Source organism: Photinus pyralis, unplaced genomic scaffold, assembly GCF_008802855.1.
Source record: "Photinus pyralis isolate 1611_PpyrPB1 unplaced genomic scaffold, Ppyr1.3 Ppyr1.4_LG9, whole genome shotgun sequence".
Lineage (NCBI taxonomy): Eukaryota > Metazoa > Arthropoda > Insecta > Coleoptera > Lampyridae > Photinus > Photinus pyralis.
Genome location: NW_022170878.1, coordinates 6080022 through 6107005, shown reverse-complemented (window position 1 = coordinate 6107005; position 26984 = coordinate 6080022). Strand labels below are relative to the sequence as shown.

At 39.3% G+C, this 26984-nt stretch overlaps 1 protein-coding gene across 5 annotated transcripts; it reads left to right on the top strand.

Annotated features, from left to right (window-relative positions):
• The first annotated feature begins 6271 nt into the window (after positions 1–6271).
• LOC116180453 lies at positions 6272–22983 on the top strand. 5 transcript variants are annotated; one of them, XM_031500437.1, is made up of 16 exons: positions 6274–6547; positions 7050–7654; positions 16798–16893; positions 17055–17308; positions 17363–17492; positions 18303–18520; positions 18570–18759; positions 18811–18940; positions 19418–19530; positions 19582–19605; positions 19688–19843; positions 19923–20175; positions 20290–20524; positions 20583–20735; positions 20798–20832; positions 22253–22373. In XM_031500437.1, the coding sequence occupies exons 2-15, from the start codon at positions 7118–7120 to the stop codon at positions 20823–20825; spliced, it is 2517 nt and encodes an 838-aa protein (XP_031356297.1). In that variant the 5' UTR covers positions 6274–6547; positions 7050–7117; the 3' UTR covers positions 20826–20832; positions 22253–22373. The 5 variants fall into 5 exon arrangements, with proteins under 5 accessions (XP_031356298.1, XP_031356300.1, XP_031356297.1 ...); XM_031500438.1 differs by lacking the exon at positions 20798–20832 and having other exon boundaries at positions 6272–6547; positions 19448–19530; positions 22253–22983; XM_031500436.1 differs by lacking the exon at positions 20798–20832 and having other exon boundaries at positions 22253–22983.
• The last annotated feature ends 4001 nt before the right edge of the window (positions 22984–26984 follow it).

Below are 26984 nucleotides of genomic sequence, written 5' to 3'. Positions count from 1 at the left end.
TATTCAGTATGGGGGGAGGGCATGGAATACCCCCTAGCCACAAAAGAGAGTTGTTCAATTTTGGCTGGGGGGCATTACATGCCCGTAGCGATTTTTATTCTAAATAATGGGGAATATACCAACACCAACGGGAGGGGGGGGGAGTTATAGGATACCCCATCCACAAAAGAGAGCAGATTATTTTTTAGTTACTCCTCTCTGGCTGGGAGGGTATTTCGTACCCCTAGCGATTTTTAATTTGTATAAGGAGGAATATACCCCTGGGGGCCATGAAATACCCCCTCAGCCACAAAAGAGAGTAGTTTAATTTTGACTTACTCCCTTCTTACTGCGGGCTACTACATGCCCGTAGCGATTTTGTAAATAAGAGAGAATATACCACCGGGGGCCATGAAATACCCCCCAGCCACAAAAAAAAAGTAGTTTAATTTTGAGTTATTCCCTTTTGCCTAAGGGGTATATTCCATATACCCGTAGCGATTTTTATTCTAAATAAGGGGGAATATACCAACACTAACGAGGGGGTAGGGTGTTATAGGATACCCCCAGCCACAAAAGAGAGCAGATTATTTTTGAGTTACTCCCCTCCGACTGAGACGTATTGCGTACCCCTAGCGATTTTTATTCTAAATAAGGGGGAATATACCAACACCAACGGGGGGTTATAGGATAACCCCATCCACAAAAGAGAGCAGATTATTTTTGAGTTACTCCTCTTTGGCTGGGAGGGTATTTCGTACTCCTAGCGATTTTTAATTTGTATAAGGAGGAATATACCCCTGGGGGCCATGAAATACCCCCCAGCCACAAAAGAGAGTAGTTTAATTTTGACTTACTCCCTTTTGGCTGGGGAGTATTACATGCCCGTAGCGATTTTGTAAATAAGGGAGAATATACCACCGGGGGCCATGAAATACCCCCCAGCCACAAAAAAAAGTAGTTTAATTTTGAGTTATTCCCTTTTGGCTAAGGGGTATATTCCATACCAGTAGCGATTTTTATTCTAAATAAGGGGGAATATACCAACACCAACGGGGTAGGGGGTGTTATAGGATACCCCCAACCACAAAAGAGAGCAGATTATTTTTGAGTTACTCCCCTCCGGCTGGGAGGTATTTCGTACCCCTAAGCGATTTTTATTCTGAATAAGGAGGAATATACCACCAGTGGATATGGAAAACCCCCCAGCCACAAAAGAGAATAGTTCAATTTTGGACGGGGGTTTTCCATACCCGTAACGATTTTTATTCTAAATAAGGGGGGATAATGGCACCGGGGGAATGGAATACCCCCAGCCACGAAAGAAAGTAGTTGAATTTTGAGTTACTCCCTTTTGGCCGGAGGGTATTTCACACTCGTAGCGAGTTTTATTCTGAATAAGAGGGAATATACCACCCCAACGACAAAAGAGAGTAGTTTAGTTTTGAGTTACTCCCTTTTGGCTGTGGTGTATATTCCATACCCGTAGCGATGTTTATTCTGATTAAGGGGGAATATACAAACACCAACCCGGGGGGGGGGTTACAAGATACCCCCAACCACAAAAGAGAGCAGATTATTTTTGGGCGGGGGTTTTTGCATATCCGTAACTATTTTTGGGATTGGGGATAATATCATCGGGGGAATGGAATATCCCCAGCCACAAAACAGAGTAATTAAATTTTGAGTTACTCTCTTTTGGCTGGGGGGTATTTCATACTCGCAGCGATTTTATTCTGAATAAGGTGGAATATACGACCGGAGGGTATGGAATATACCCCAACCACAAAAGAGAGTAGTTTAAATTTTGAGTAACTCCCTTTTGGCTAGAGTATATTCTATATCTGTAACGATTTTTATTCTGAATAAGGGGGACTCTCGTCATAGGAGAACTTGATAGTTCTTTCTCTATTACCGCTAGCACTATTATAATGTTAGCGAAAAGGTAATCAAATTTTCGTAATGCTCCCCGGTACTACGGTCTCTCACAAAAGCGGCCAGTATCCTTAACTCCTTTGATACTTTTCGAGAAAGAACAGTCGAATCTTCCTTTCCTGAGGAATATTTTTTACTATACAGGATCGTAGTTTTGCCTCTAAAATGATTCATAACTACCATTTTTGTAAAAGAACGTATTACCGTGGTGGGGGGGGGGGCGGTGTCTGGGAGTATGTAATACTCACCCACCCCTTCCCCCGCAGATAGTACCCTTGCCAAAGGAGGAATTGATAGTTCTCTCTATTACCCCTTTCACTCTTATGGCAGTCTTAGCAAAAAGGTACTTAATCGAATTTTCGTAATTTCTGTAATGATACTCCCCAGACCTCTCGGTACTACGCTCTCCCACAAAAGAGCTCGGCCTCAACTCTCGTGATACTGGTTAAGAAAAAAACAGTCGAATCTTCCACTCCTGAGTAATTCATTTTGGACAGAATCGTAGTCTTGTCTCGAAAATTATCGTGGGAGTGATAACTTTGCCGTTTTTTGTAAAAGAACGTATTGTCGGGGGGTCTGTGGGGTCCCCCACCCTGCAGGGAAAACTCTAGTCATAGAAGAACTTGATAGTTCTTATTATCCCTAGCCCATACAACACAGTCCTTCCACTATGTTACGTTCACTTTGGGCCAACGTGACAAAATTACCTTAGATAAGCACACGGTAAGCTCAGGCAAAGTAGAGGTGGGTCGGGGTGAAAATGGGGTCCTTCTATACACACACAAATAAGCCAAAAAGGGAAGGAAACAGTAAAAGTAATCCGGATAGGCGCCACTTAATCTTTGGTAAATTTAGAGAGAGAGGACTACTAAAGGGATGAACAAGGCAGACCAAGAGATCCTTGTTCTCGTCTTACTAAACTCAAAGGAATACACAATTATGGGGAAAACAAACAGTATTTGATGTATAAATGCGGGTAGTTTAGTAACAAAGATCTCAAAATATCACAAATCTGACACTGTAATATATCGATCTAGTATAACAAACTGGGAATTTAACATAATCTCTAATAAAACAAATGAGAAGCCAACACATAGCCTGGGAAAATATTTATCCAAAAGGGCTTCCGCAGAAACAACGGAGCTATAATCATTAAGTGACTTTCAAACAAAGTAATAATCACAACTCGTTAGTATCAACAACCAAAATGTAATCAAACGTTAAAAGGGAAAAACGACGAAAATAACTAAATTTACCTTGAACTCCGGTCGCAACCTTCCGAGCTCAGAGGACGCGAAACTGCAAATCTGAAACAGTCAGACACAAACACAAAAAAAATATAAGAAGGGTAGTGATTCGCGTTGCACAATATATCACCTAAGCAATGGTTAACGTAAGACACAAATGGTTATTCTTGTACGTAGAATTGCAATCAATACTAAAAAGAATCAAAAATTCAAATGACTTTACGACAAAACAAAATTTGGTTCGACTAAGGGTTGGTTTTCACAATCGGTGTGAGATATCAAAAAGTGACATAAAGGTTTAAGAGAAAAATACTATAAAATGTACAAATAAAATAACTGAATCTATCTTCAATGACAAAGCAATCTTATCAATTCAAAAGAAATTACACGAGCAAGTTCTTCAAAGTAAAATACATAACGTTAATTAAAAATTTACACAGTACCAACTCCACACGTCTCGTTAATTAAGTACTTGCGTTTCGGAAGAATGAATCGTAGGTCAACGAACTTCGTAAAATTGGGTCAGCAGTTCAAATATCGATTTCACATGAAATGGCGGTGATTCTTCAGTCAATTCTTCAGTCGGTAAGGTAGAAATATGTAGAGCGTTTTTGATTGTAATGGCGTCGAAACTTCAATGGAATTCTATTGCACCATATGGCAAATCGGGTATTCGCGTTTCCACGTCAAAATATCAATATACAGTCAGGAAAAAATTGGTAAAACCAAAATAATAAGTAAAGGCCGTATTAGACGATGCAATTTTTATTGCAATTTTTGCAGCAATTCATTGCCGCAAGAAATTGCACGAAAAATTGCTCCGTGTATGTTAAAATTGCACGTGCAATTTCTTGCACCAAATATTGCAGCAAGACATTCTGCAATTTTCTGGTTATAGAACTTGTTCTATTTTTCTTGCAATTTTTCTTGCAATTAGGAACTATTTTAGTAACATTTAATTTATAAAAAAAATAAAGTGGTATGCACTGGAGAACATTACCTCCTTATGCTATATACAGGTTTGTTATTTAAAGTTAAAACTGAAATAACCTATTTACGAGGAATTCAAAAATGGATATTGCTGCCGCATCTTTAGTTATTGCTTCTGCTGTTGCTCTTTTAAAAAAAAAGAAACAAAGAAGACGACGACATTTTTGGACCAGGCAGTGGCTTGTCAATAACGATTTCACAAAGGGAAACCTAAACTTACTCAATGAATTTAACGAACCTGATGGCCGTTTACACCGACATATTTAAGCCGGGCTTAGCTTAAGCGTAGCTTAAAATCCATGGCAACCATTGTCTCAATAATCGTTGCCATGGATTTTAAGCTACGCTTAAACTAAGCTCCACTTAAATTTGTCGGTGCAAACGGCCATGAGTGTGAATAAGTGCGTGCAAATATAAATAATAAATTGCACGGCCTTCAACAAAGGAAACGTCACAAAACACACGTTTCCTGGTCTACAACAGACGTGAAGTTGCTTTCAAGTATTTCCCAGTGATGCCAATTCCACTTTCATTGGCACCAATACATGATTAGAATTGGGTATAAAAAAATTGCCAAATAAATTGCATAGTGTAATCATTGCATCTTTTTGCAATATTTACTGCAATAATAGCAGCAATAGTTGCTGCAAGGATTGCAATAAAAATTGCATCGTCTAATACGGCCTTAAGAAAACTTAGGGAGTACGAAAGTAGCCGTAAAACGGCCTTAAACTTGTAAGATAAATCCGCAGCAATGCGTCATCAGCGAAATTGGAAGTAAGATGATAAGAGAAAACTTCACTAATCTTAGTACAACACCACTATTTAATCCCAAAAAAAGGTAGACGAATATGTCAAGTAAGTGTAATGGCGTGTAGTTCAAATACAAGTCAAGATCGAATCGAGTTCTTCAACAAGGACTGCACGCGTCGACAGTGAGTGGGAGAAGAATAACCGCGCCAATCAACTGAACACTAGACAAAAGATTTTTTAAAAGAAAACTATATCGCAAATAAAGGATCGGGTTATAATGTGAACACCTAGATGGCGTAAGGATTGCTATATAAAGGTAAGAGTTCGCATAATGTTATTCGAGGGGGATTCCATATAGTAATTCAAATATAAGCCAAAGCAAAGATTACACGGTAAAGAAAATAACGTCACAACTAGACGTCCACATTTGATCCATTTTACGTTACGACGTCCATGTAGCAACAGTGTATACGTACACAGGACGTCCATTGCTCCATCTTATGGGATATTTAACAGGTGGTCCATAAAATAATTACAATTTACGTCCACTGGACGTATGTTATCTAATACTACAAGTATATAAGGTACTTTTTAACACAGTAAGTTAAGTTTATAAATGACGGATTTAGATTATAGGTTATGTTTTGCCGATTTTTGACCCAATATAAAAGTACTATTTGTGTGTCAACCCTGTTCAGTGGCTACGTATTTACGTACAGGTATCAATTGTAAATTAGATCTCATTAATACCATTTTTGTTTAAGACATAAAATCAATCTCTATATGACCCAAAAGAGCAAAGGAAAGGATGTGAAATTTTTGTTACATTATTTTGTATCCCCGTTCTTTTAACAGTTTTTGAATAGATATCGTTTTCAATGTACGTGTTTTATTTGTTAATCTAGTGCAATATAAGAACTTCCATAGGACGTACAGTATGACGTACATAAGCTGTCCATATCGTTGACATTTGGATATACAGTGGACGACCAATGTACAAATGGTGTGTACCTATACCCGTACGTATACAGAAGGTCCACGTATGTACATACAGTGGATGTTTAATGTATGTCTGTCTGTTGTGTGGGAGCACTCTTATGGTAAACTTAATTAATTTGGAAATCGGATTTTGGTAGAGTTACAAATACAACTGCACGTTTTAAACTCGCCTTTCAATTTAGAAAGTAATCAATTGGCCCCTGACGTTAGGCAACCTTATCTACAGATGTGATAGGCGGGCGCCAGCGCGGCTCCCGTTTTGTTCGGAGACGTCATGGCAACATCCTCAGGAAGCACGCTTCTCACCAGATTGCCACAATTTTCTGTGTAACAGTAAATAATAAAGTTCAGTTCATTCGGATTTTTAATCACTTCAACATGTTTGTTTTAATCCCCGGAAAACAGAAACTTCCGGTAATTCCCTTACGTAATCCACCCCGTATGATACGGAACAAGTGAAAATGAGAGGGGAGAAAGCAAAAACATTCAACTTCTATCGACCTAACTATATACAGGCGGTACAATAACGATGGCGACCCAGTGACTGCGCCACAGCGCGGAAGTGTGGGTGTCGGTGTTTTTCTTTTGTTTCTTTACAAAACCAATCGGAGCACCCATTGATCCCTTAAACGAGTCCTTTTCGGGTAAGTTATCGTCACCTTTTTTTTTATTTAGACGGTTGATGATTATCGATTTTCCATTACTGTTGTTATTAAAGGGTTGGGCAGAACGAAATCTGTGACAGTTGCGACTGTTTACTTATCTACCAAAAAAAGGGTGGTAAAGCTCGTTGTCTACATTCTACATTAGACCCTTTCGCGCGTGGGTACTCAACTTTAGACGCGCTTGATTAAAGCGTTATAATCGTGACCAATTCCGTTTTGTTTTCGACCGTGACAATTTCACGGCCAACTATTTTTAGGTCGCGATTTGTACTAGAGCGAAGGCGAATAAATGCGGCAAAAAAAATGTAATCAAACAAAACGCCAAAACACGACCGCTCTAAACATACCTCAATTACCTGCCCGAAAATTTAGAGCACGGATATTTATATCCATCCTCTGGGAGAATGCGTTATTTTTGGGTCTCGCCGCGTACAAAATTTACATGCGATCTCCTTGTCTTACACATGTGTTTCCATTGCAGGCCGCGCGTAAGAAAAAACTCCGTCGATCAGCGCCAGTAATGAAGATTCAATCTAGAATGGCGGTGTCATGGATAGGGACTGGGCCGAATCTGTAGACGATTTAATTTGTACGTTCGACGGTGTCGGCGACAGAACAATGGACACCTTGGCGATGTTCGTGTTCGGGTGGATTTTGGCCGCCCTCTTCCTACTATGGCTCGGCAAGCTGCTGTACTCGAAGTTCGTGCTCAAGGAAAAATCGACCGATACGACCAAGACGAAAATCGAAAGTGCTACGACCGAAAAGTTAAGTGAAAAAGTGATACCGGCCGCGGACGTAATCGACGCGAAAGTTGCGAAAAAGCTCGGCGCGGGTGTTTCGAAAGGGAAAAGCGCGGCGCCCACGCCGCCCGTCAGAAAGAGATTGACGAGACAATCGCCCGGGCCCGATTTGAGAAAGGCGAAATTCATACCGGCACCGCAGTGTACCGGACCGGATAACGTCAGTGTTTTGTGGGTGAATGACGTTTTCCAGTGGCTTTACAATGACTTGGTTATCGTCAATGAACTACTAAACGTTTGGATACAGTTCTTGAACGATTACAGCAAGAAGTCGGTCACTGAGGTAAGCAAATCGATTGGGTCGTTCAACTGCACGGAAATTATTGGACTGGCGTAAGTGGATTAGCGCCAATGAAAGTGAAAGACTTCCCAAATACCAAAGGTCGCCCGTTTTCGGTTGGATGACACGAAAACGTACATTTCTGCGTGACTAATCCAATACGCGCTTATGTCATCGCCCAACTTAATCGTCCAAAGCAATTACTCTTTCAGTCCTGTCATATTTTTACCTTTCCCATGAGCCGTGAAATGGCATCATATTTCGAGTCATATCGTATTCGATCAAACACGGCCTTTTTTTCCCACCAGCTCCCCGAGGGTATGACCTCGACCTCGAATTACCGACACCTTCGGGTACTTGATCCGCAAGTTTCCTCGGTTTCCTATAGCTTTCTTCGCCCATGATTGTTGGGTTTCGCCGATTTCCTATGCTCCTTCGAAGTCAGTTCTTCCTCGGTTTTTAGACTATCGGATTCCCTAGTCCCAAGTAGATTTAATTTATGCTATATGCGATATGTATGTTTTTACTTTTTTACTAGAAGCGTCTATGGTTAAAATTTAAAAGAAAGATGTTTATAGTAAAAAAATTTGGGACTTTGCAGTCTGCGTATGCGCGTATTTGATATTTACTATGGGCGATGTGTTTGCTTTTGCAAATGACATCTGTAGTCCTCGATTTTTACTATATGTGATGTTTTTCTCTCGGTTTTTCTCTACTAGAAGCATCTATGGTTCAAATTTTAAAGAAATATCTTCATAAATACGGAAATTGGAACTGCGCATGCGCAGTGGAAAGAGCGTTAGGTTATAAATCCGGAGATTGGGTGTTCGAACCTGGGTTGAGGTGAATTTTTCATCTGTGGTGGAGATGTAAATTACCTTAGACCAGTTCCGAGCATTCTGCCGGCTACTCCAAATTAGATTTTCCTGCAGTTTTCCTAATTCGTAAGGTAAATACCGGAGTAGAATAGACCAACTTAAGACCTTCTGCAGAGGCACCTCTAAATAGCATTATGCGGGTCACTCTGTAATTGGGCGCATGCCTGTTGAGGGCCCAAAACTAAGAGAGGGATAATAAATAAATAAATAGACGGCGTATGAGCACATCGAGGAGCACATCTTGTTCAAAAGCATCTGTGATTAAAATTCCAAAGATATATCTATAAATAAGAATGCGATATGTTTGCCTTTACTCGAGCCTTTACTGGAAGTATCTATGATAAAAATTTCAAAGAAATATATTAATAAATAACAAAGTCAAGATTTTTCTTGCCTCAAGTGGCAGAGCTATAATCTACCGAATTCGAAAAGAACGAATTAAATATATTGAAAACTGTAGCAGTAGTTAAGGCCTCGGGCGGACAGAGAAAGTGGCTGCAACAACGCCCCCTTTTCGTTTGGAAATGCGCTAAAAATTAGTACATTCTAAGATCTTTTTTGAATCTATTGTATAATTAGAAGGGAAGTTCTCTAAAGCGCCTTCTAAAAACTGTCACTACGATTTTCCAAAAAAAAAACTAAAAGATTTCCAAAAATTTTTAATTTCGAAGGTTTACAAGGAATGTTTGTAATTTTTTAAAATATTTTTTAAATTTCCGAGATCTTTTTTGAATTAATGATATATAAATTTTTCTAAATTTAAATTTTGTAGAAAACTAACAAAATATCAACAACAAAGTTTATACAGAAATGTATAATTTTTTAAGAGGACTTATTGATTGAATTGATCATATATAAAATTTCCTAAAAACTGTTTAAAATAAAATATTTCTAAAAGGATTTTCCAAAAATGTGTAACATTTGCAAGGAATGTTTATGATTCTCTAAAATAATTTTTAAGATTTTTAGGAAACACTTTTTTTGAATCGACCATAAGTACATTTACAAGGAAAGAATCACTAAAGCGATATCTCAGATTCTTCAAAAAACTGTTTAATACATACCGAGATACATGCTTACTACGATTTTTTAGAAAGCGTCTAGAATATTTTCAAAAAGTCGTAAGATTTACATGTTTTTCATTTTTAAAAAATATTTTAAGATCTTTTTTGAATTGATCATCTTTAATTTTCCTAAAAACTTTTTAAAATTGAAAATTAATATTTCCAAAAAGAAAAAAGGTCTAAGGCGAGGTCTAAGGTTTACAAGGAAATGTTACTAATTTTTTAAAATATTTTTTTTTAGTTGTTCGTATATAAAGGAATGTTTCTACTTTTCTAAAATAAGTGGCAGACCCTGCGAACTTCTTTTTCTTGGGAGCATACCTGGCGAACTTATTACCGCCCATTAGTCAATGTTTCACCTCGCGCACCGGGCGAGTCATCTAAAAATCTAGAGGTACGAATTACGAAACTAGGATTTTCTAGAAAACTCCTAAAAGTATTCCAAAAAAGATTTTCAAAAATTTACAAGGAATTTCTCTAATTTCTTTAAATATCTTTTAAGATTTCTAGGAAGATATTTCTCGAAGTGATCATATAATTAGAAGGGAAAATCTCCAAAGAGATTTCTAAAAGATTATCCTACAGACTTTTCAAAACTACGGCTTTGTGGGGAAGTTTTACGAATATTTTTTAAAAGTTTCCAAAACATTGTAAAATTTGCAGGGAATATTGCGAGGAATACATAAATTCTAAAATGTTTTTTTTTTTAGAATTTCTAGAACGCACTTTTTTGAATGGATCCTATAATAGGAAGGGAAGGTCCTCGGGAAGGTCTCTATAAAACGTTTTAAGGAAGATCTGTAAAGCGATCTCTAAAAGATTCTTCTAAAAGCTTTTTTAAACCAAAATGTTGTAGAAAACTAGGAATATTTCCAAAAAGCTTTTCAAAAAATTTCTAAGATTTGAAGGAATATTTCTGATTTTCCAAGATAATTTTTTTAAAAAGTTTCCAAAAGATTAGTAGGTACAAGGAAAGTTTCAAATTTTTTAAAATTCCAGTGCATCTTTTTCGAGATCTTTTTTAAGATCTATTGAATACACTTTTTAAATCTCGTTTTAAACTAAAATTTTGTAGAAAACTTCCTCGAAACTTCTAGGATTTCCAAAGAATCTCTCAATTCTCGCCTAATCTCTACTACCAAAATAGCAAAGTGGCCCATACAATCCCACTCGATTTGGTACACCCTGTATATTCCTTCGCAAAATAAATTGCCTTTTGTAAGCCAAACAAAATACACATACGTACACCGTAAATATGACCTAGGCTCGGAGGGTCTCAGGAGTTGTGCAATATCTGTTCAAAAACTATATACAGGGTGCTCAAGTATACAAGTGAAGTGAGTACATGTGAAAGTTCTGTTTTGAAAACGCGAAAACTTATTTTTTAACGGAAATCGCCTTCTTTCTTTTCATCAATGGTTATTACTTTGCGACTTTCTCCACATATCGCTGATAAATTAATGCAATCTTCCTTGGCCAAGTAATCAAATTAATTTGTCTTTTTGATGGCTTGAATCCAAACCGACTAAAAATTATAAATGCTTACGCTGGCTGCATAACTCGCTGCATAATTTGCGCATTTTCAAAACTGAAAACTGTCGCATGTATTGCTGAGCACCCTGTATATATTTTATTAACTCATCTCATTCCGTAAGAATCCAATATGGCGTCCATAACAACTAAGAAAGTAATCTAGCGTGTCATTTCCGACCTTTAGAGCTAGGGAAAATGAAATCGAAATTTGACATTTTCAGTTTCTCGGTGAAATCTGATATTTTCACAAATTTTTCAAAAATTTCAAATGCGTTTTTTTAGTGACAAAAAGGGGCATCTGTGCCACGAATTTGAACCACCCTGTACAGTTCGTGCAGTTCAAGCCGCGCGGGCCCGAGTGAGTACGACAGTTTCTTGGGAACGAGAGGGGGTATATAAAATACTAGTGTGGAAGGCGAGGTGGAAGGGTTTGAAAGAGGCGTGGATGAAAAGGTGACGTGTAAAGAGGTAAAGCCGAGGGTAAAGGTTTGAAAGAGGCATTAGAGAGAGTCACAAACTGTGACTCCTACCGTAAGTTCGCCTCCTTTGACTTGTTATATTTAGTAGTACTTAAGTTTTAATTCCTTTAAGGCTCATCGTTTTAAAATTGGTTTTATTGGGCCAATCTACAGGGTGACCCATTTTCGAAAATTATTAGTACTATCGAAAAAGCAATAGAGGGCGTTTTTGGGGTGAACCAAAATTCCAAAAAAATTAAACAAAATTCAAAAATGTTAAAAAATATTTTTTGGTTTTTTTTTAACCTTCTTGGAATTTTTTTAAATCTTTTGGAATGTTTTGAATCACTTGAATGTTTTTTTAATCTTATGTTTAAAAGAAAAATTTAATATTGCTGTTTTTTAGATTAAAATATAAAAAATGTACAGGGCGTTCCATTAAAAAATGAGGTTAAATCCGATAACCTTTTTACCTGACCTCGGCAGATTATTCAACAAGTATTATAAAGAAACTTTTGTATAAAACATTTGTATCTCTTTTAACTAAAAAAATATAGGGTCAATCCGAGGGTCAATCTGAACTTGACATTTTTTGATTTTCCCTCGTATCTCTTCAGGTATGTCCATTTTGATTTTTCAAAAACGTATGCAAATGACGATAACACGTTTTGAAAACGTAGATTAATATCTCGATTAATATTTCGTACAGGGTGTCTCAATTTCTATGCATCATTCGATTTCGCTTGGTCATATTGATTTTTCTCAAATAGCAACGTGGCAATTTCAAAAAATGGCTCAATTACCTGACACATTTTTCACAATATGCTGTTGCTAGATACAAAATCGGGTAATATCGGAAAAATGTAAAGACGTAATTCGATTATAAGTATGTAACTCCTATCACTTGTGTTTTTTTCGATATTTTGAAGGATAAATCCTCTTTAAAACAATGAATATGGCAACCGCGCAATTAAAAAAATGCTCAATTCGTTTTTTAGCATTTGTTATTACACGACACACAAAGAAAACAAAAGTTCGGTTTCAACAGGATGGTGCACCCACGCACAACGCCCACATCGTGCGACAATACCCATCAGACAGATTTTCTATTTTCCAGGACATTGGTTCGATAGGTATCCGAGGATCTCCAAGGATATTCCGCGGATTTCTAAGGATAGTCAAAGAGGTCTGGTGAATCTCGATGGATGTTGGGTGTACAAAATTTTATCTTTCCCCCTCTGTCGATATGTCTCGGGAATCGTAAGGGGTAACTATGTTGGGAATATACTAGGGAATATACTTCAATTTTCTCTTTATCTGCACTGCACGGTCGACGGTCAGACCTGATGGGTAGAATTTGAGTTTGTACTAAAAGTGTATCTCGGAAAAATTACATAATTGTTGGAGTGAACCGGCATATACTTGAACTACGCCTTTACTATGTAGCCGATCTGTCTCGAAATTGTAGCTAAGAAATTAACATACATCACCTACGAATGTAACAGCTTAATGTCGATCAAAGTCAAAACCAAGTGGGGAATATAATGGCATATACGAGGGCATATACTCGTTGTTTTTTGCAAAATCGACTTTATTTTCATGTGGATATTGTTTTTATTCATTAAGATTGCAAGTCATTTTGTTTAATAATAATCATCGAGCCTGTTCGAACGATGTGGTAACCGCAATTATTTTCGATTATGGTGCAATGATGTCATGTCCTTTCCGAAACTATCGGGAAACATATGGTGTTCGCCTTTTTCGTGACTAAATACCTATTATAATATTTCAATCGCGTTTTTACAACCCTCGTTATTTTCGACGGCAGTTGGAGGGGGCGAAATTGAAAAAAAGGGTGCCCCACTTAAAATATTCATAGTCGAATGTTTGTACAAAAATCGTGACGCGTTGTGCCTTACGTAACGCACATCATATGGTGACCTCTTTCAGATGACATTTACATATTGCTTAATCTACCCCAGTCCGGTCTTGTTTGTGGCGATGTTAATTCGCTACCGAAACTAGTTTTCAAAAGTGCCGGTGCAATTCCCCATAGCGTCATCCACGTCATCGTTTCCCCTTTGCTATTTGCGGTCCGTGACACCATCGTCCAGACTTAGATCATCCGAATTTGGTATCAAGGCCGACCCTTTATCGCCAATAACAACGTAATCTTGCCCCTTTCTTTCAACCCGGTGCGGATCAAACTTCACGGTCGCCGTGACTAACCGCTTTTTCACATCGTTAAATTGCGGGCAGATAAACGCCCTCCCCCCTTTCCCCCCTTTTGTACAATTAGAATTTTAAATGAGCTAATGCAAAATGAAGTAAATTATAAATATTAATTAGCGCCAGTATTGCGTAATTAAACGTTGGTACTTTTACCGCAAAGTCGGAAGAGAAAGTGCTTCCTTGACCATGTCGGTATACCTAATCGATTTAACGCTTCTGGTCTGGGTGATGATAAATTAAATAGGAGTGGAGGTATTGTTATTACGATCGCTAATGAATGCGTTGAATTAAATTTTCTACCAGAATAACTCGAAAAACAACGCAATTGACCCCCTTTACTGTTGCTGCCAGTTCAAAAAGCACATTATCTGAACCGCGTGATTATGGTGCAATGCAATGATTGCAAGGGGGGAATGCACATATGCCACGATCACTCAATGTGTTCTATTTAAAATTATTAGTAAAAGGAGTATCTCAAGGTGCTATAGCAGGACCTATATTGTTTCTTTATAAATTTACCTGCGGTGTGAAAATTTGCATTCATGAGTACAATTAAAGCTAGTGACCTACGTGAAGCAGCCTTGATTATGAGTGTAAAGTCCGAGAGATGGGGACACATGAATTCATTATTGTACTATGCATATGGGTAATATGTCATACAAGACAAATAGTTATTAAATTTAATCTCAAGTGCTTCTAATAAAGGTAAACAAATCGCAAACAGTATAAATAAGAGAGCTGCGCAATAATAACTTTCTTATTTATAGAATTCTTTCTGTGAAATTTTAACTATAGATGACCTCAGTAAAATTAAATATATACAGCACAAGAGTAAAAATCAAATGTGCGCATGCTCAGATTGCGCAATCTCTTCTAGATTTTTTTTAAGTCTTTACTATAGACGTTTCTAGTAAAGACAAACATATCGCAATTAGTGAAAACCAGACTTTTGTATTGATGGAGATATTTCTTTGAAATTTTAACCATAGATGCTTCTAGTGAAGCCTAACGTGTTGCGCATAGCGAAAATCAAATCTGCGCATGCGCGGTCTCGGTTCTCTCCGCCTCCTTCACATCTGCATCCTCGCCATTGCATTACAATTCGTCTGCTTCAAATATCCTTCAATCCTCTGTTATGTTCTTCTTTTTCGACCCCTCCGTCTTTTCTTTGCGCCTCCTTCCCGCTTCATGTGCATCTTCTGACACCCCCTTTCCTCCCGCTTCAAATTGTCATCGTCATCACGCCTTTTTTCATCGTTTCCACGCCTGATAAACTCCTCTCCCTCTAGTTGCCTCACATCAACTCTTCACGCAGCCTTCAAGCTTTCTTCAACACACTCGCCCCCGTCTCATTCCTTCTCCAGATACGCATCATGTATACTTCACGCCTTTTTTCTATTTATTCTATATGTGATTTCAAGCCCTTTACATCTTCACCTCACGCATTTTCTGCATCTTCCTCTTATTTGCTTCAAAAGTTTCCTCCCCACCCCTTTATTCCTTCCATACACCTCCCTCATCTGCTTCGGTAATTCTCACTCCAATATTTTCGCTCTCCACGTTCTGTTCACGCTTCCTTCAAGTCTTTTCTGCACACTTTCCTTATTCTTTTACATTCCCTCCACCTCCAAAATTCTCTATCTCGCCTTGCCCTTTTCACTAACGCCTCTTTCAAGCCCTTCCGCACTAGTATTTTATATACCGCCCCCTCTCCTTCCCAAGGAACTGCCCGCGCGGAGTTCAACAGTATGCCACGATCTCTCGTGCGTTCTACTTAGTATTATTAGTAAGGAGTATCTCAAGGTGCTATAGCAGGACCTATACTGTTTTTTTTTGTAAATGCGAAAATTTGCGTGCTTGAGTACAATAAAAGCTGGCCAATGACCTACGTGAAACAGCCTTGATTATGAGTGTAAAGTCTGAGAGATGGGGGCACATAAATTCATTATTGTACTATGCCTATGGGAAATATGTCATACAAGACAAATAGAGTTATTTTTTTTTTAATTTTAACCTCAAGTGCTTCTAATAAAGGTAAACAAATCGCAAACAGTATAAATCAGAGAGCTGCGCAATAATAACTTTCTTATTTATAGAAATCTTTCTGTGAAATTTTAACCATAGATGACCTCAGTAAAATTAAATATATAGGTAGTACAGAGTAAAAATCAAATCTGCGCATGCTCAGATTGCGCAATCTCTTACTTCTAGATTTTTTTAAAGTCTTTACTATAGACGTTTCTAGTAAAGACAAACATATCGCAATTAGTGAAAACTAGACTTTCGTATGTATGGAGATATTTCTTTGAAATTTTAACCATAGATGTTTCTAGTAAAGCCTAACGTGAAAAACTGAAAATGTCAAATTTCGTTTTCATTTGCCCTAACTTAAACGGTCTAAAATTGACGGTTCCCGTTAGCACGTTCTATGGGCACTTTTTTAGGAGAATCTGAATCTGCTATCAGAATTTCCATAACACTAAGTGCTTCCTTATTTCTTATGGACGCTATATTGGATTTTTACGGAATGAGATAATTACGGCGTCGATGACAATATATAAGGCGTCATCTGCAATTGTCTAGCTATAATCGATATTAAGCGCGTCAACCAATGGTGTCGCAGCGAATGATGTGTAGATAACATAAAGGCAATGATATTAACACCGTATTATTAATGACCACAGATCAATATTCTCGTTTCGAAGACAAAGTTCAACGATACGGGAGGGCGCCATTAACATTCCTTCATTTACGCTAATAGAAATCCAAATTCGAAGTTAATAAAAGTATGAGTGAAACTGAGACTATTCAAATTTGAGATTTCAATGTGAACTGAGATGTTGAAGATACATAATTTTGAATAATAACAAGAAACATTAAAGGACCTGGTATGGGTCCTTGAGACACCCCCTATCTAACTGAAAACAATTTTTTTTCTTTAGAACTGCGATTCGGTACTAATTTTGTACTTTCTTTTCCAGCAAGGCGTCGGAGTGGAATTCATTAGGATACTTCCCGAAACGCACCCGCCGGCTTTAACGAATTTATTTTGCGAATGCGACACACGAGATGACGTGGTAAGTTGTTGGGTAACCGTTGCCAAATTGAAATCCATCGTACCTTGTAATTAAAACGTAATCAACCGTTCAAAGTTTCACTTCGTCGCTTGAATTACAAAGAGCGTTCGTTCGGCGTAAAAATCGCGCACTTCCCGACTTTCTTCTCTTTTTTTTTGTAGACTATCACGTGCGATTGCGAGGCGACGCCGGCATTCCAATTGAAATGCTTCCGGCAAAAGGGCGACAAAGTCGAGACGTCGCACTATCGGGTGAATGTCAATCGATTTCGGGCGCGCCTCAACATCTTCTGCGTCAGCGACAAGCTGCAGGCCGAGCTGAAGTGCGACGGGTGGCCGGAAATTAAGGTCGCCCTCGCGCCCGTCGGTAACATCAAGAATAATCTGGACGAGACCCAGCTGCAGGAGGTGATCAGGTGAGATTTCTTCTGGAACGAGACGAAGTTTGTCTGATCGGGCGGTGTTTTCAGCGACATCGTCGTCAACGCCTTGAGGAGTACGGAGGTGCAATTAAATCTCGGTTTGTATCCGACATGCCCGCGATTGGTTCGCCACGTCGCGACGCCTGGACACTCTCTGCCCGTGCATTATGATAGCATGGTAATTTTTTTACGTACACTTCTTTCTCGCCTTTTCACTACCTTTTGTTTACTGGAAAACCGTTTCAATTCATGAAGGACTAGCATTCCTACCTCCCGCCCCCTTTTCTATGTTTTTGGGAATTTTCTTGTCAAGGACTCGACATTTTGGAACCTGTTATTTATATAGTTTGGAAGAAAGAAGTCGAAGGTACGAAGCTCTGGATAGGACACGTAGGAAATTATTTTGTAAATTACAGTTGTAACTGGGAATTATGCTAATTTACAGTTGTAACTGGGAATTAGTTTATAATTTACAGTTGTAATTGGGAATTACACTAATTTACAGTTGTAACTGGGAATTATATTAATTTACAGTTGTAACTGGGAATTAGTTTATAATTTACAGTTGTAATTGGGAATTACACTAATTTACAGTTGTAACTGGGAATTAAACTAATTTACAGTTGTAACTAGAAATTAGTTTATAATTTACAGTTGTAATTGGGAATTACACTAATTTACAGTTGTAACTGGGAATTAAACTAATTTACCGTTGTAACTGTCAAGGATAATTCCCAGTTACAACTGTAATTTACAAAATAATTTCCTGTGTCCTATTCCAGAGCTTCGTACGAAGGAGCCGAGAAGCTGAGATGAGATTAAGTATTTGAGGGAGTCACTAATCTGAGAAATCCGAAGAAACCCAAGGGGCGTAGAAACGGGGGGGGGGGGGGGGGAGAGGTGTGCCGTCATTCACGGTAGTCTAATGAAAGGTCTTGTCGAAAGGAGTGAACATTTGGTAAATTTTGAGTCATCAGTCATTTTTTAGCTGAACGCCTTTACGTCGACGCCCAACCACACGGGCATGCCATTAATTCGAAGCGATAAGCGTCTCCTCGTTAAAGTGATACGTGCCACCCATCTCGGAGTGCAGAGCGGCTGTACTGAGCCGTACTGCGTTGTCGAAATGGACGAGCCGCCTCAAAAGAATCAGACCTCGGTGCAGAAGAGCACAGACTCGCCGTACTGGGACGAACACTTCTTATTGTACGCTGGACGCGGTGGCGATTTCGAATTTTTATTCTTGCGATTTTAGCGATCTATCTCCGAATACCGCCGAGCTGCTATTTGAAGTGTACGATCGTGCGTCGAAGCCGCCCCGTTTCCTGGGTCTCGGTATCGTAGGCGTGGAGGAGTTGCTGATCAATCCATCGCAAAGACAAATAATTACGTTGCAAAGCCGTCCTTACGAAAGCGATTCCGTTTCGGGAACGCTTACTGTTGAGGTAATTCTGCTCGCTGGGTTTACGCAACCTGCTCACTGGCGGTGATTCTAGTTTTTGTTCATCGAAGGTGCAGATATTCCAAACTTGAGTAATCAGCAGCCGTTTAAAGTTAAGGAAACTATCCGCAGTCCTTCGCCGAGTGGACCCATACGACACACGACCACTACTACATACCACAACGGTAAGAGTGCTCGCCACACCCCATTCGATATGGCCCCTCACTACTCAGATTCAGAATCAAGTTAAGAAGTGTATCAAAATTACAAGCTATTTAAGCCCAAGACTCAAAAAAAGCAAAAAAGCGGAGTTTGTCCGATTTAAATTAAGCGATTGGACAGTAGAAAAATTATTGTTGATTGACGCACTGTTGATCAGTCGCCTCTTACGACATGCAGTGGCTCTGCAGTAGGGTTATTCTTTCCCGACCCTACACGGGCAGATACCAAAACTCAAAATCTTCGATTTTCCATCGGGCTCCCGTTACAACTTTCATAATTAGTTTCACATTAAGCGAATTTATTGTGGGGGGGGGGGGGGCTACAAGTAGATACGACTAGGTGTGTGAAAAACTCCTAAATAGCGACTAGTAATTTTGATACAATTTTTGGATTGATTGTAGTAGTTGGCGGGTAGCTTCTTTGCAACGTTTATCTCGCAGATTCCTTAATGAACGGTGATCACCTCGCAGCTACCGCCATTAGCGATTTGGAGCACCATAAACCCCAGTACAACACAAATAAGAGCACGCTTGTCATTCACAGTGTCCAAAGGGTGAGTTTTCAATTGACGAAGGAGACAAAAATTCATTTCCATCTCTTCTAGCATCCATCGCAGCGTCTCGTTAAGGTAACTATACCATTTTTAGTCACCTTTCCTCTAAACTAACTAGTGACGAGTGCGACTTCTTTTTGACTAATTACTAACACAGGTCGAACTAAACCGCGAAGGCAATTGGAAGGAAGTCGAGCGTCTCGAAAAAAGCGTAAGCGAAACCGACGCGCCCGAAGACGCGCCGAACGGAATAATCACCGTTACCGATTTAAACGGTGGCGCCCCCGTCGCGACTAAACCATCGGACAGTCCGGTACGTAGGCGTTTCGTGTGATTTTAACTCTCCCCCCGCTTCCCCGACCGATCGATTAATCAAGTTGGTACACTTTCAGCAAGCCGAGTATTCGTCCCATCCGTCGGGAAATTATCTGTCGCCGTCGGCGACGCTCTCGCCAATAACGCCGCTGCACGACCAACATTTAGATTTCCGAGGACGGCCGAGGAAGAGGCGGGACTTCTTCGGCACAATAAAACGTAGGCTCAACAAATCGAAGGGACGCTCGAAGTCGGCCGGCCCCGGCGAGAACGATATCGGACGAGACGATTCGTTGAATCGTTCCATTTCGGCCGATCGACGAATTGATGGTAAGACGCTGATCCCTTTCCAAACGTAACTGCTATGTGTGACTAGCGATTTGTTATTTATTTGCTTCTGGGATTTCCTCTTTCAATTCGGACTATCTGTTTGATTTTTCGCAGGAAGAGAAGAAACGTCTAGGAGATCTAGTCTATCAGAAGCGTCGGGTTTGAGTAGCGCCTCTACAAGAACGTACGTCAACGAGGCGAGCACCTTAGTCTTGGAAACGATCGAGAACGGCGTAAAGAAACACTACCTGGTACCGTTGTCGCTCGCGCAAAAGTCGAAGTGGAGGAAAAAGGGCACCAAGTTGCACATTTTTAACGACCACACGTTTATCGCCAAGCATTTATCGGGGTAAGCGCGCGTCCCGTACTCGTTACCGACGCGCACATTAACGTTGCTCCCGTTGCAGTGGAACCATTTGTCAGGTGTGCAGTAAGAGCGTCGCCCGTCGAATCGGAAAGCAAGGTTACGAATGCCGAGATTGCCTCCTCAAGTGTCACAAGCACTGCCACGTCAAAGTGAACGACAACTGTCCCACATCTACCATCCTCAGCATTGAATTGTGAGTATAAATTGTCTCTCGTAAATGAGACAGTCGAATTAACGAATAATTTCTTTCTATGGGTCTCTTCTGCCCGTTTTGAGTGAATAAACAAACGGTAAGAATGAGTTGGGCTGTGCATGATTTGTAGTGTTCGTATGTATTACTGCTAGCTGGTTTTCCGGTCAAGTGCAAACCTGGTTAACCGAATTGTCCACAGGAGAAAACAGTTCTTAAAACCAAATTTCTTGTTAAACGATACAGCATTTTTTGCATTAAATACTAGTTGAAATTTTGGAAAAAGATTACAAAAAGATCCAAGGTTCTCAAGAGACAATGTAGAGCCTAAAGAATTGACAGACCCGAATGGCTTTAAAGGCTCCCGAAAAGGCTCCAAAAGACTATGAGCACCTTGACGCTAAGTGTTCTTCAAAACGTTCTGCCCGAAGGAATCTTTCCAAAAATTATGTTGTAAGTACTCTCAATGTCTTGGGGAAAACCAACTACCCGGAGGTCTGGATACCTCCCAGGCAGAAAAAGTGATTCAAGCTGCATTTCCCCAGAGCTACATGCTTCTCAAAACGTGCAGTCCCAAAGAGTCTTTCCAAAAAAATATGTTCGTCTTGAGAAAAATGTACCACCAGGGGGGTTATGGGGAGTAGGAAATACCTCCCAGGCATGAAAAAAGAAGGGCTTCGTTCACTGCCCGGTGCTAAGTGGTCCTCAAAACGTTCAATCCGAACAAAAAATATGTTCGTCTTGGAAAAACGCACCACGGGGGAGTCTGGGGGGTATGGAATACCCCGCAGGCATGAAAAAAGATTCAAACTACATTTTCCTACAACTTTCATAAGAACTTCGTTCACTGCCCGGTGCTAAGTGGTCCTCAAAACGTTCAATCCGAACAAAAAATATGTTCGTCTTGGAAAAACGCACCACGGGGGAGTCTGGGGGGTATGGAATACTCCGCAGGCATGAAAAAAGATTCAAACTTCATTTTCCTACAACTTTCATAAGAGCTTCGTTCACTGCCTGGTGCTAAGTGGTCCTCAAAACGTTCAAACTGAACACAAAATATGTTCGTCTTGGAAAAAACGTACCACGGGAGGGTCTGGGGGGTATGGAATACCTCCCTGGCATGAAAAAAGATTCAAACTTCATTTTCCTACAATGTTCATAAGAGCTTCGTTCACAACCCGGTTCTAAGTGGTCCTCAAAATGTTCAGTCCGAAGGAGTCTTTACAAAAAATATGTTTGTCTTGGAAAAAACGCACCACCGTCACAGTGGTGTGACCCCCCAGGCACGAAGAAAAAAGATTCAAACTCCTACAACTGTCATAAGGGAATTTTTGGAGTCCGTTGTATATTTTTCATGGTGGGCCCACAATAAAGCCCTCCGGCTCTGTCAAGTTACAATGGTAAAAAAATTAAAAATTGTTTTAAAAAATGCATGGCAAAATTAGTTAGGCCCCAAGCGCAAATTTCCACACTTTTTGTGTGGACAGTAGCCGCCACTAACAGTCCGTTTTCTTTTACAGGAGCTACATTGCCAATCCATACACTGACAAAAACATTCGTATGCTTTAACTAGGTAAAAAAAAGGTTTCGTCAGCATAGTTTTTATAAACGGGTAGTTTAGAGCGTTAGTTACAATTTGCACAAAACAAACTGTTGCTTTTGTTAAAGGGGAAATCTCACAAGGAGCGATGTTTTTTTATTTATTATTATTTTACCGACTTGTTGTGTACTTGGTGCATAGTTTAACTTTCGTTATTTTTATTTATTTGTACATACACTTTGTAATCATTAATGGGTATTTGTTGGCGATCGTCAGTCTCATCCCGGGACAGAGACTGCTACCAGTGAGAGGAAATTTTCCACAAAAAAAAACCTATTCAATTTTATGTGATTTTTTATGTACTTTAATAATTCTTACTTAATAAGCTATTTCCGCAAGACAACTTCATATCTACCGCTGAATTTTAAAAATTGTTCCTGTTGCGCTTCAAGCTTCATGCTTTGAAAAAAACTTGTACTCTTCAATCCCGTTTTGTTTAATATATGAGAAAGATATTTTAAACTGTTTCAAGTTTTAAATTTTATATAAATGTGAAGTGCCTGTATCAGAGAGGTAGCTGTAAATTCATTTTTTTCGTCATTTCGTTTATGAAGACAGAATGTGTACTTATTCGATATACAAAGTTAATGGAATAAGTCTTAATTTAGTACTAATTTTGTTAGTTGCATAAATAAATAATTTTTGTTTCTAGTTTGTTTATTGCTCCGCCAAAATCTACAGCAATATTACTAATTACATTGGTTTGTGAGGTGTTTTGTTCCTTGACGTTGTCCTCTTTCACCTTCTTCCTTGCTAGCCCTACGGTCACATCTCACATCTCCTGACCGGACTACTCTCTTACACGCCTCCTCTCCTTACACTTCGATCGCATCCTCTTGATTAACCCCATGTCTCTCCAAACCCCCTCCAGATTTTGTCACACTGTAATTCCAGGGCGAAGACCATAACTAAAATATGTCAAGGTCACATGCGCTGTCATAAAACAAATCAAAAATTCTCTAAAAGAAAGTCCTGGAAGGTTCCATGGCTCCAAGGATTTAATATTCCAAATATTTGTTCCAGAAGGAGCGGAAAGGTTCATCCGGTACTGTAACGTTGACTTACAGTTGGCAACTCTGTGGAAAAGAATACATAATAAGCAGAGCCATCTAACCTTTATGCCGAAACGTTTATGTTGGTCGTGAGATACGATCAGGATCAAATTCAGAGTTTTGTGCGTAAGAAAAGACAAGAACCAATTAAATACCGTGCGTAAATTTTAACTCTGATCATGCTTACAAATTCCATGTTCCTAAATTCTTAAAAAAAAACAAGTCAAATACGCCCTTGAGATATGCAACCAAAGCTACCTACTTTCATTTTTTTCAAATGTTTTTTCGTCAATATCTAAGTGAAATGTATGCAAAAGAAGAAAAAATGGAAATGTTACAGATGTATTTCAATAATCACGGCACAATTCACAACAGCAATAAATTTCATGTTGGTGTCTGAATTGTTAATGAATATTACACCTGAAAAAGAACGGTCGTATTGAGTTGCCTGGTCTCCCACGAAGGGTACAACACAGTCTCTAGATTTCGGCCCTGGAGACAGTCCAGACCCCTGAGAAATAAGAGAACGGCGAGGAGAGGATAGTTTAGATAGGATATATGGGGGAGGCGATTGGACTCGCCGCCTCCCCCGCCCATTGATCGCCTTTTACGATCTCCAGGATCGGAGTGGGCCAATTCTACCCCCGAACCCACAGGGGGAGACTGTGCGCTTTTATGTTTTATTTTTAAATTTATCCGCTGTGACTCAAACCGGTAAGTATCATATGATTCCTTCACCATTAAAAAAAAAGCAATATACTGTACAGTCGCCATTTTGAAAGTTTTTATCGTGTTTATGCTTATTTAAAAGGCGAGAATGCTTCCGCATTGTATAATAATAGAAGACAGATTTTTTTTTATAAAAAACACATGAAAAAATTCTAAGGAGATTTGATGACACTTTCCCGAAAGCTATTGTCATGGTAATTTTCGAAAGAAGGTCTGTGCTAAAGTGTATGTATTCCATACCCCCAAACCTTTCCAAAGTTTTCATTAACACCTGACACAATTCGTGGACACGAGAACAAAAATCCGACATGAAATCTCTATCCGAATCTCACAAAGGATTCGAATAAACACACAATTAATTAATTGACAATGACAACAATTTATTCCGAAAGACATTCAATGCAAAATTAAAACAAAATTTCTGAAGGAAAAAAAGCTTACAAAGCTTGTTTGGATACGATACCCCGCACGCGGGCGCTCGACAAATAAAATAAAAAAATCTTAAATTAAAAAAGGCTTGTGCAAAATTATAGAAAGAATCTGGCTCGCTGTAAAAAAGTTCTTCCCAAGTCTCATCCCTTGTACGTTCTGTCCTGAGCGATGTAGGTCTTTTAAAAAGCTAGCTGGTCTCTCCTATATCGATGGAAAAAAACTGTTACCGTTTTACAATTTCCCAAACCTTTCAAGGGCGTTTCAGGTTTACTTTAGTTCTATAGCATTCCGCCATTTTGCTACATGTTCTCTAAACGTGCTAAAAGTTCTGGAAATGGAGTAGCTAGTTTTGGAAAGATGCTACAGACGCTTAAAATTTTTTGGAAAAACCTCAATTACATTGAAAAGCGATTTAAAAACGGGGGCCAGCTAGCTCTGGAAATGGAATAAAAAGCAATAGAAACAAACTTAAGGGACTCTGGAAGACTGGAAGGTCATTTTTCGTCCGAAACGTTAGAAGACAGGATCTACAACGCTCTAGAAATGAGTTTGGAACAAATGCGCGTTTCACGAGAGATTTGGAACGTTAAAAAAATCTAAATATGATGGTCTTATTTTAGCTGCTCTTGGAAACACTTGTAAGGTTTTGGAACACTCTCTTGCTCTATGAGTCTTTGAAAATATTTTTAAAAATGACCGAAATGCCCTTGGAGATTTTTGACAGTTTCAAACGTAGTGAGATGCCCCAACCTTAGCAACGTCCTGTGAATATGATTGTCGATACGAAGCACCCTATACATCATGTTAGTTACACAAGCTGCCAACCTAAATCTGGTGGGATTACAGAAAAGGGAAAGAGAGCGAAGATGAGACGGATGGAATTTCTTGGAAGACCACATGTGTTTACAATTTCAAACACCTGCAGTCCACTTTTTTCTTAGAAATGCGTGAAATGCAGGGAATGGGCGATTTTCGGGTGGTTTTTAGGGATATTAACAGATCAAATTACCGCGTGGCTTGGGTTGGTCAAATAAATAGGATTTAACATGTGTCTTCATGATCTTTGCCTTGTAACCGGCTGAAGTGTAAAGTACCGTTTGTCTTGAAATATTTTTATACCATAATCATTGCTGTGTGCTTTTGCATTGTTATATAAGGTGAGGTATTTGCTTTATTCAATTAATCTATAAATGTGTGTAACTTGAATGCAGATTGTAACCCTTTACTTATGTACTTACAGAATTCAATCACTTGCACCCTTAATGTGTAACCTTTGTTGGTATTGGCAATCATGTTTCATTGTCGGTAGGGCTGTATCTGTGCTTTACATACTTGCATGTGTACATATTTAATTTGTGTATTGTGCTTTTTAGTCACTCTCGATTATTTCATTGCATTTCATTATATTTGCTTATTTGGGACTGTGAGTAATCAAGAGGCAAGTGTGCTTGTTTAGAGGGGATCGAGTTATTCAAGTTTATACGGCCTTGGTGAACCTAACACTAACATTTTCACTCGTTCCGAACCTAACAACTTTAGCCCAGGACTACAGGGTCTCCACTGGTCTTGGGTAATCCTCCCGCCCGGCGAGGTATATTTGACATCTCTTAGTTTTGTCCGATGTATGTGTTGTAATACCTGGGGAATGGCTCGATCCCATTTTGGTTACTCATAGCGTGTTTGTAGTAGTTACCCCGATTTCGAGAGGGCTCAAAAGTGCTGTACATTAGATGTTGTTCATTATAGGACTACTCCGAATTAGGTTTTCCTGCAGTTTTCCTAATTCGTAAGGTAAATGCCGGAGTAGTATAGAACCACTTAAGACCCTCTGCAGGTGGCACCGTTTTGGTATTAGCTTCAATATAAACTTAATCAGCTATTGCTTTTGGTGTTCCTTACCCATAAAACGCCCTCAGTGCCTGCTGAGAACCCAGTTATTACACAACGTAGGTGTCCTACATGACGATCACGATCTTAGTGCACTCGGAGTGGCCCCAGAGTGACAGATTCTCGCGGGAAATGTAAGCGAGAATATTCAAATAGGCAGCCATGTTAGTTTGGCATTCCCGCTACTACGGAATATGGTCCAATATCCCGGTGTGACTTGAAGTTGACGTTAGCTCGCCGAGATATTAGGAGGCTAAGATCATCACAGTAGTGAGGAGAAGTGCTCACTGCGGGACGGACCTTCTGGTAGCCTTTCGAAAGCGCTGAAATGCTTTGAAACTGTACTGAAAAGCGTTCACTAATCCAAGGCCTTACAATTAGCCTCCAATGTTTTTTGTAAAAGGGTCTACAAAGATCAGAGTAGGCTGTAGATTTGTTCACAGTTATGTAAATTATGGGGGGGGGGGGGAATAAATCGCAACAGCCAGATCTTCATTTGTTTTAGGAAGTTACTTTGGTTGCATAAAATTAGGCGTCTTTAGGAAGAGTTTT

Bases quoted from the DNA above. Each gene is read 5' to 3' on its own strand.
- LOC116180453 (XM_031500436.1), top strand. From the start codon at position 7,118: ATGGATAGGGACTGGGCCGAATCTGTAGACGATTTAATTTGTACGTTC. The intron at 18,941-19,417 runs GTAAGAGTGCTC...TTTATCTCGCAG, and splicing joins CACTACTACATACCACAACG to ATTCCTTAATGAACGGTGAT. The intron at 20,525-20,582 runs GTAAGCGCGCGT...CTCCCGTTGCAG, and splicing joins ATCGCCAAGCATTTATCGGG to TGGAACCATTTGTCAGGTGT.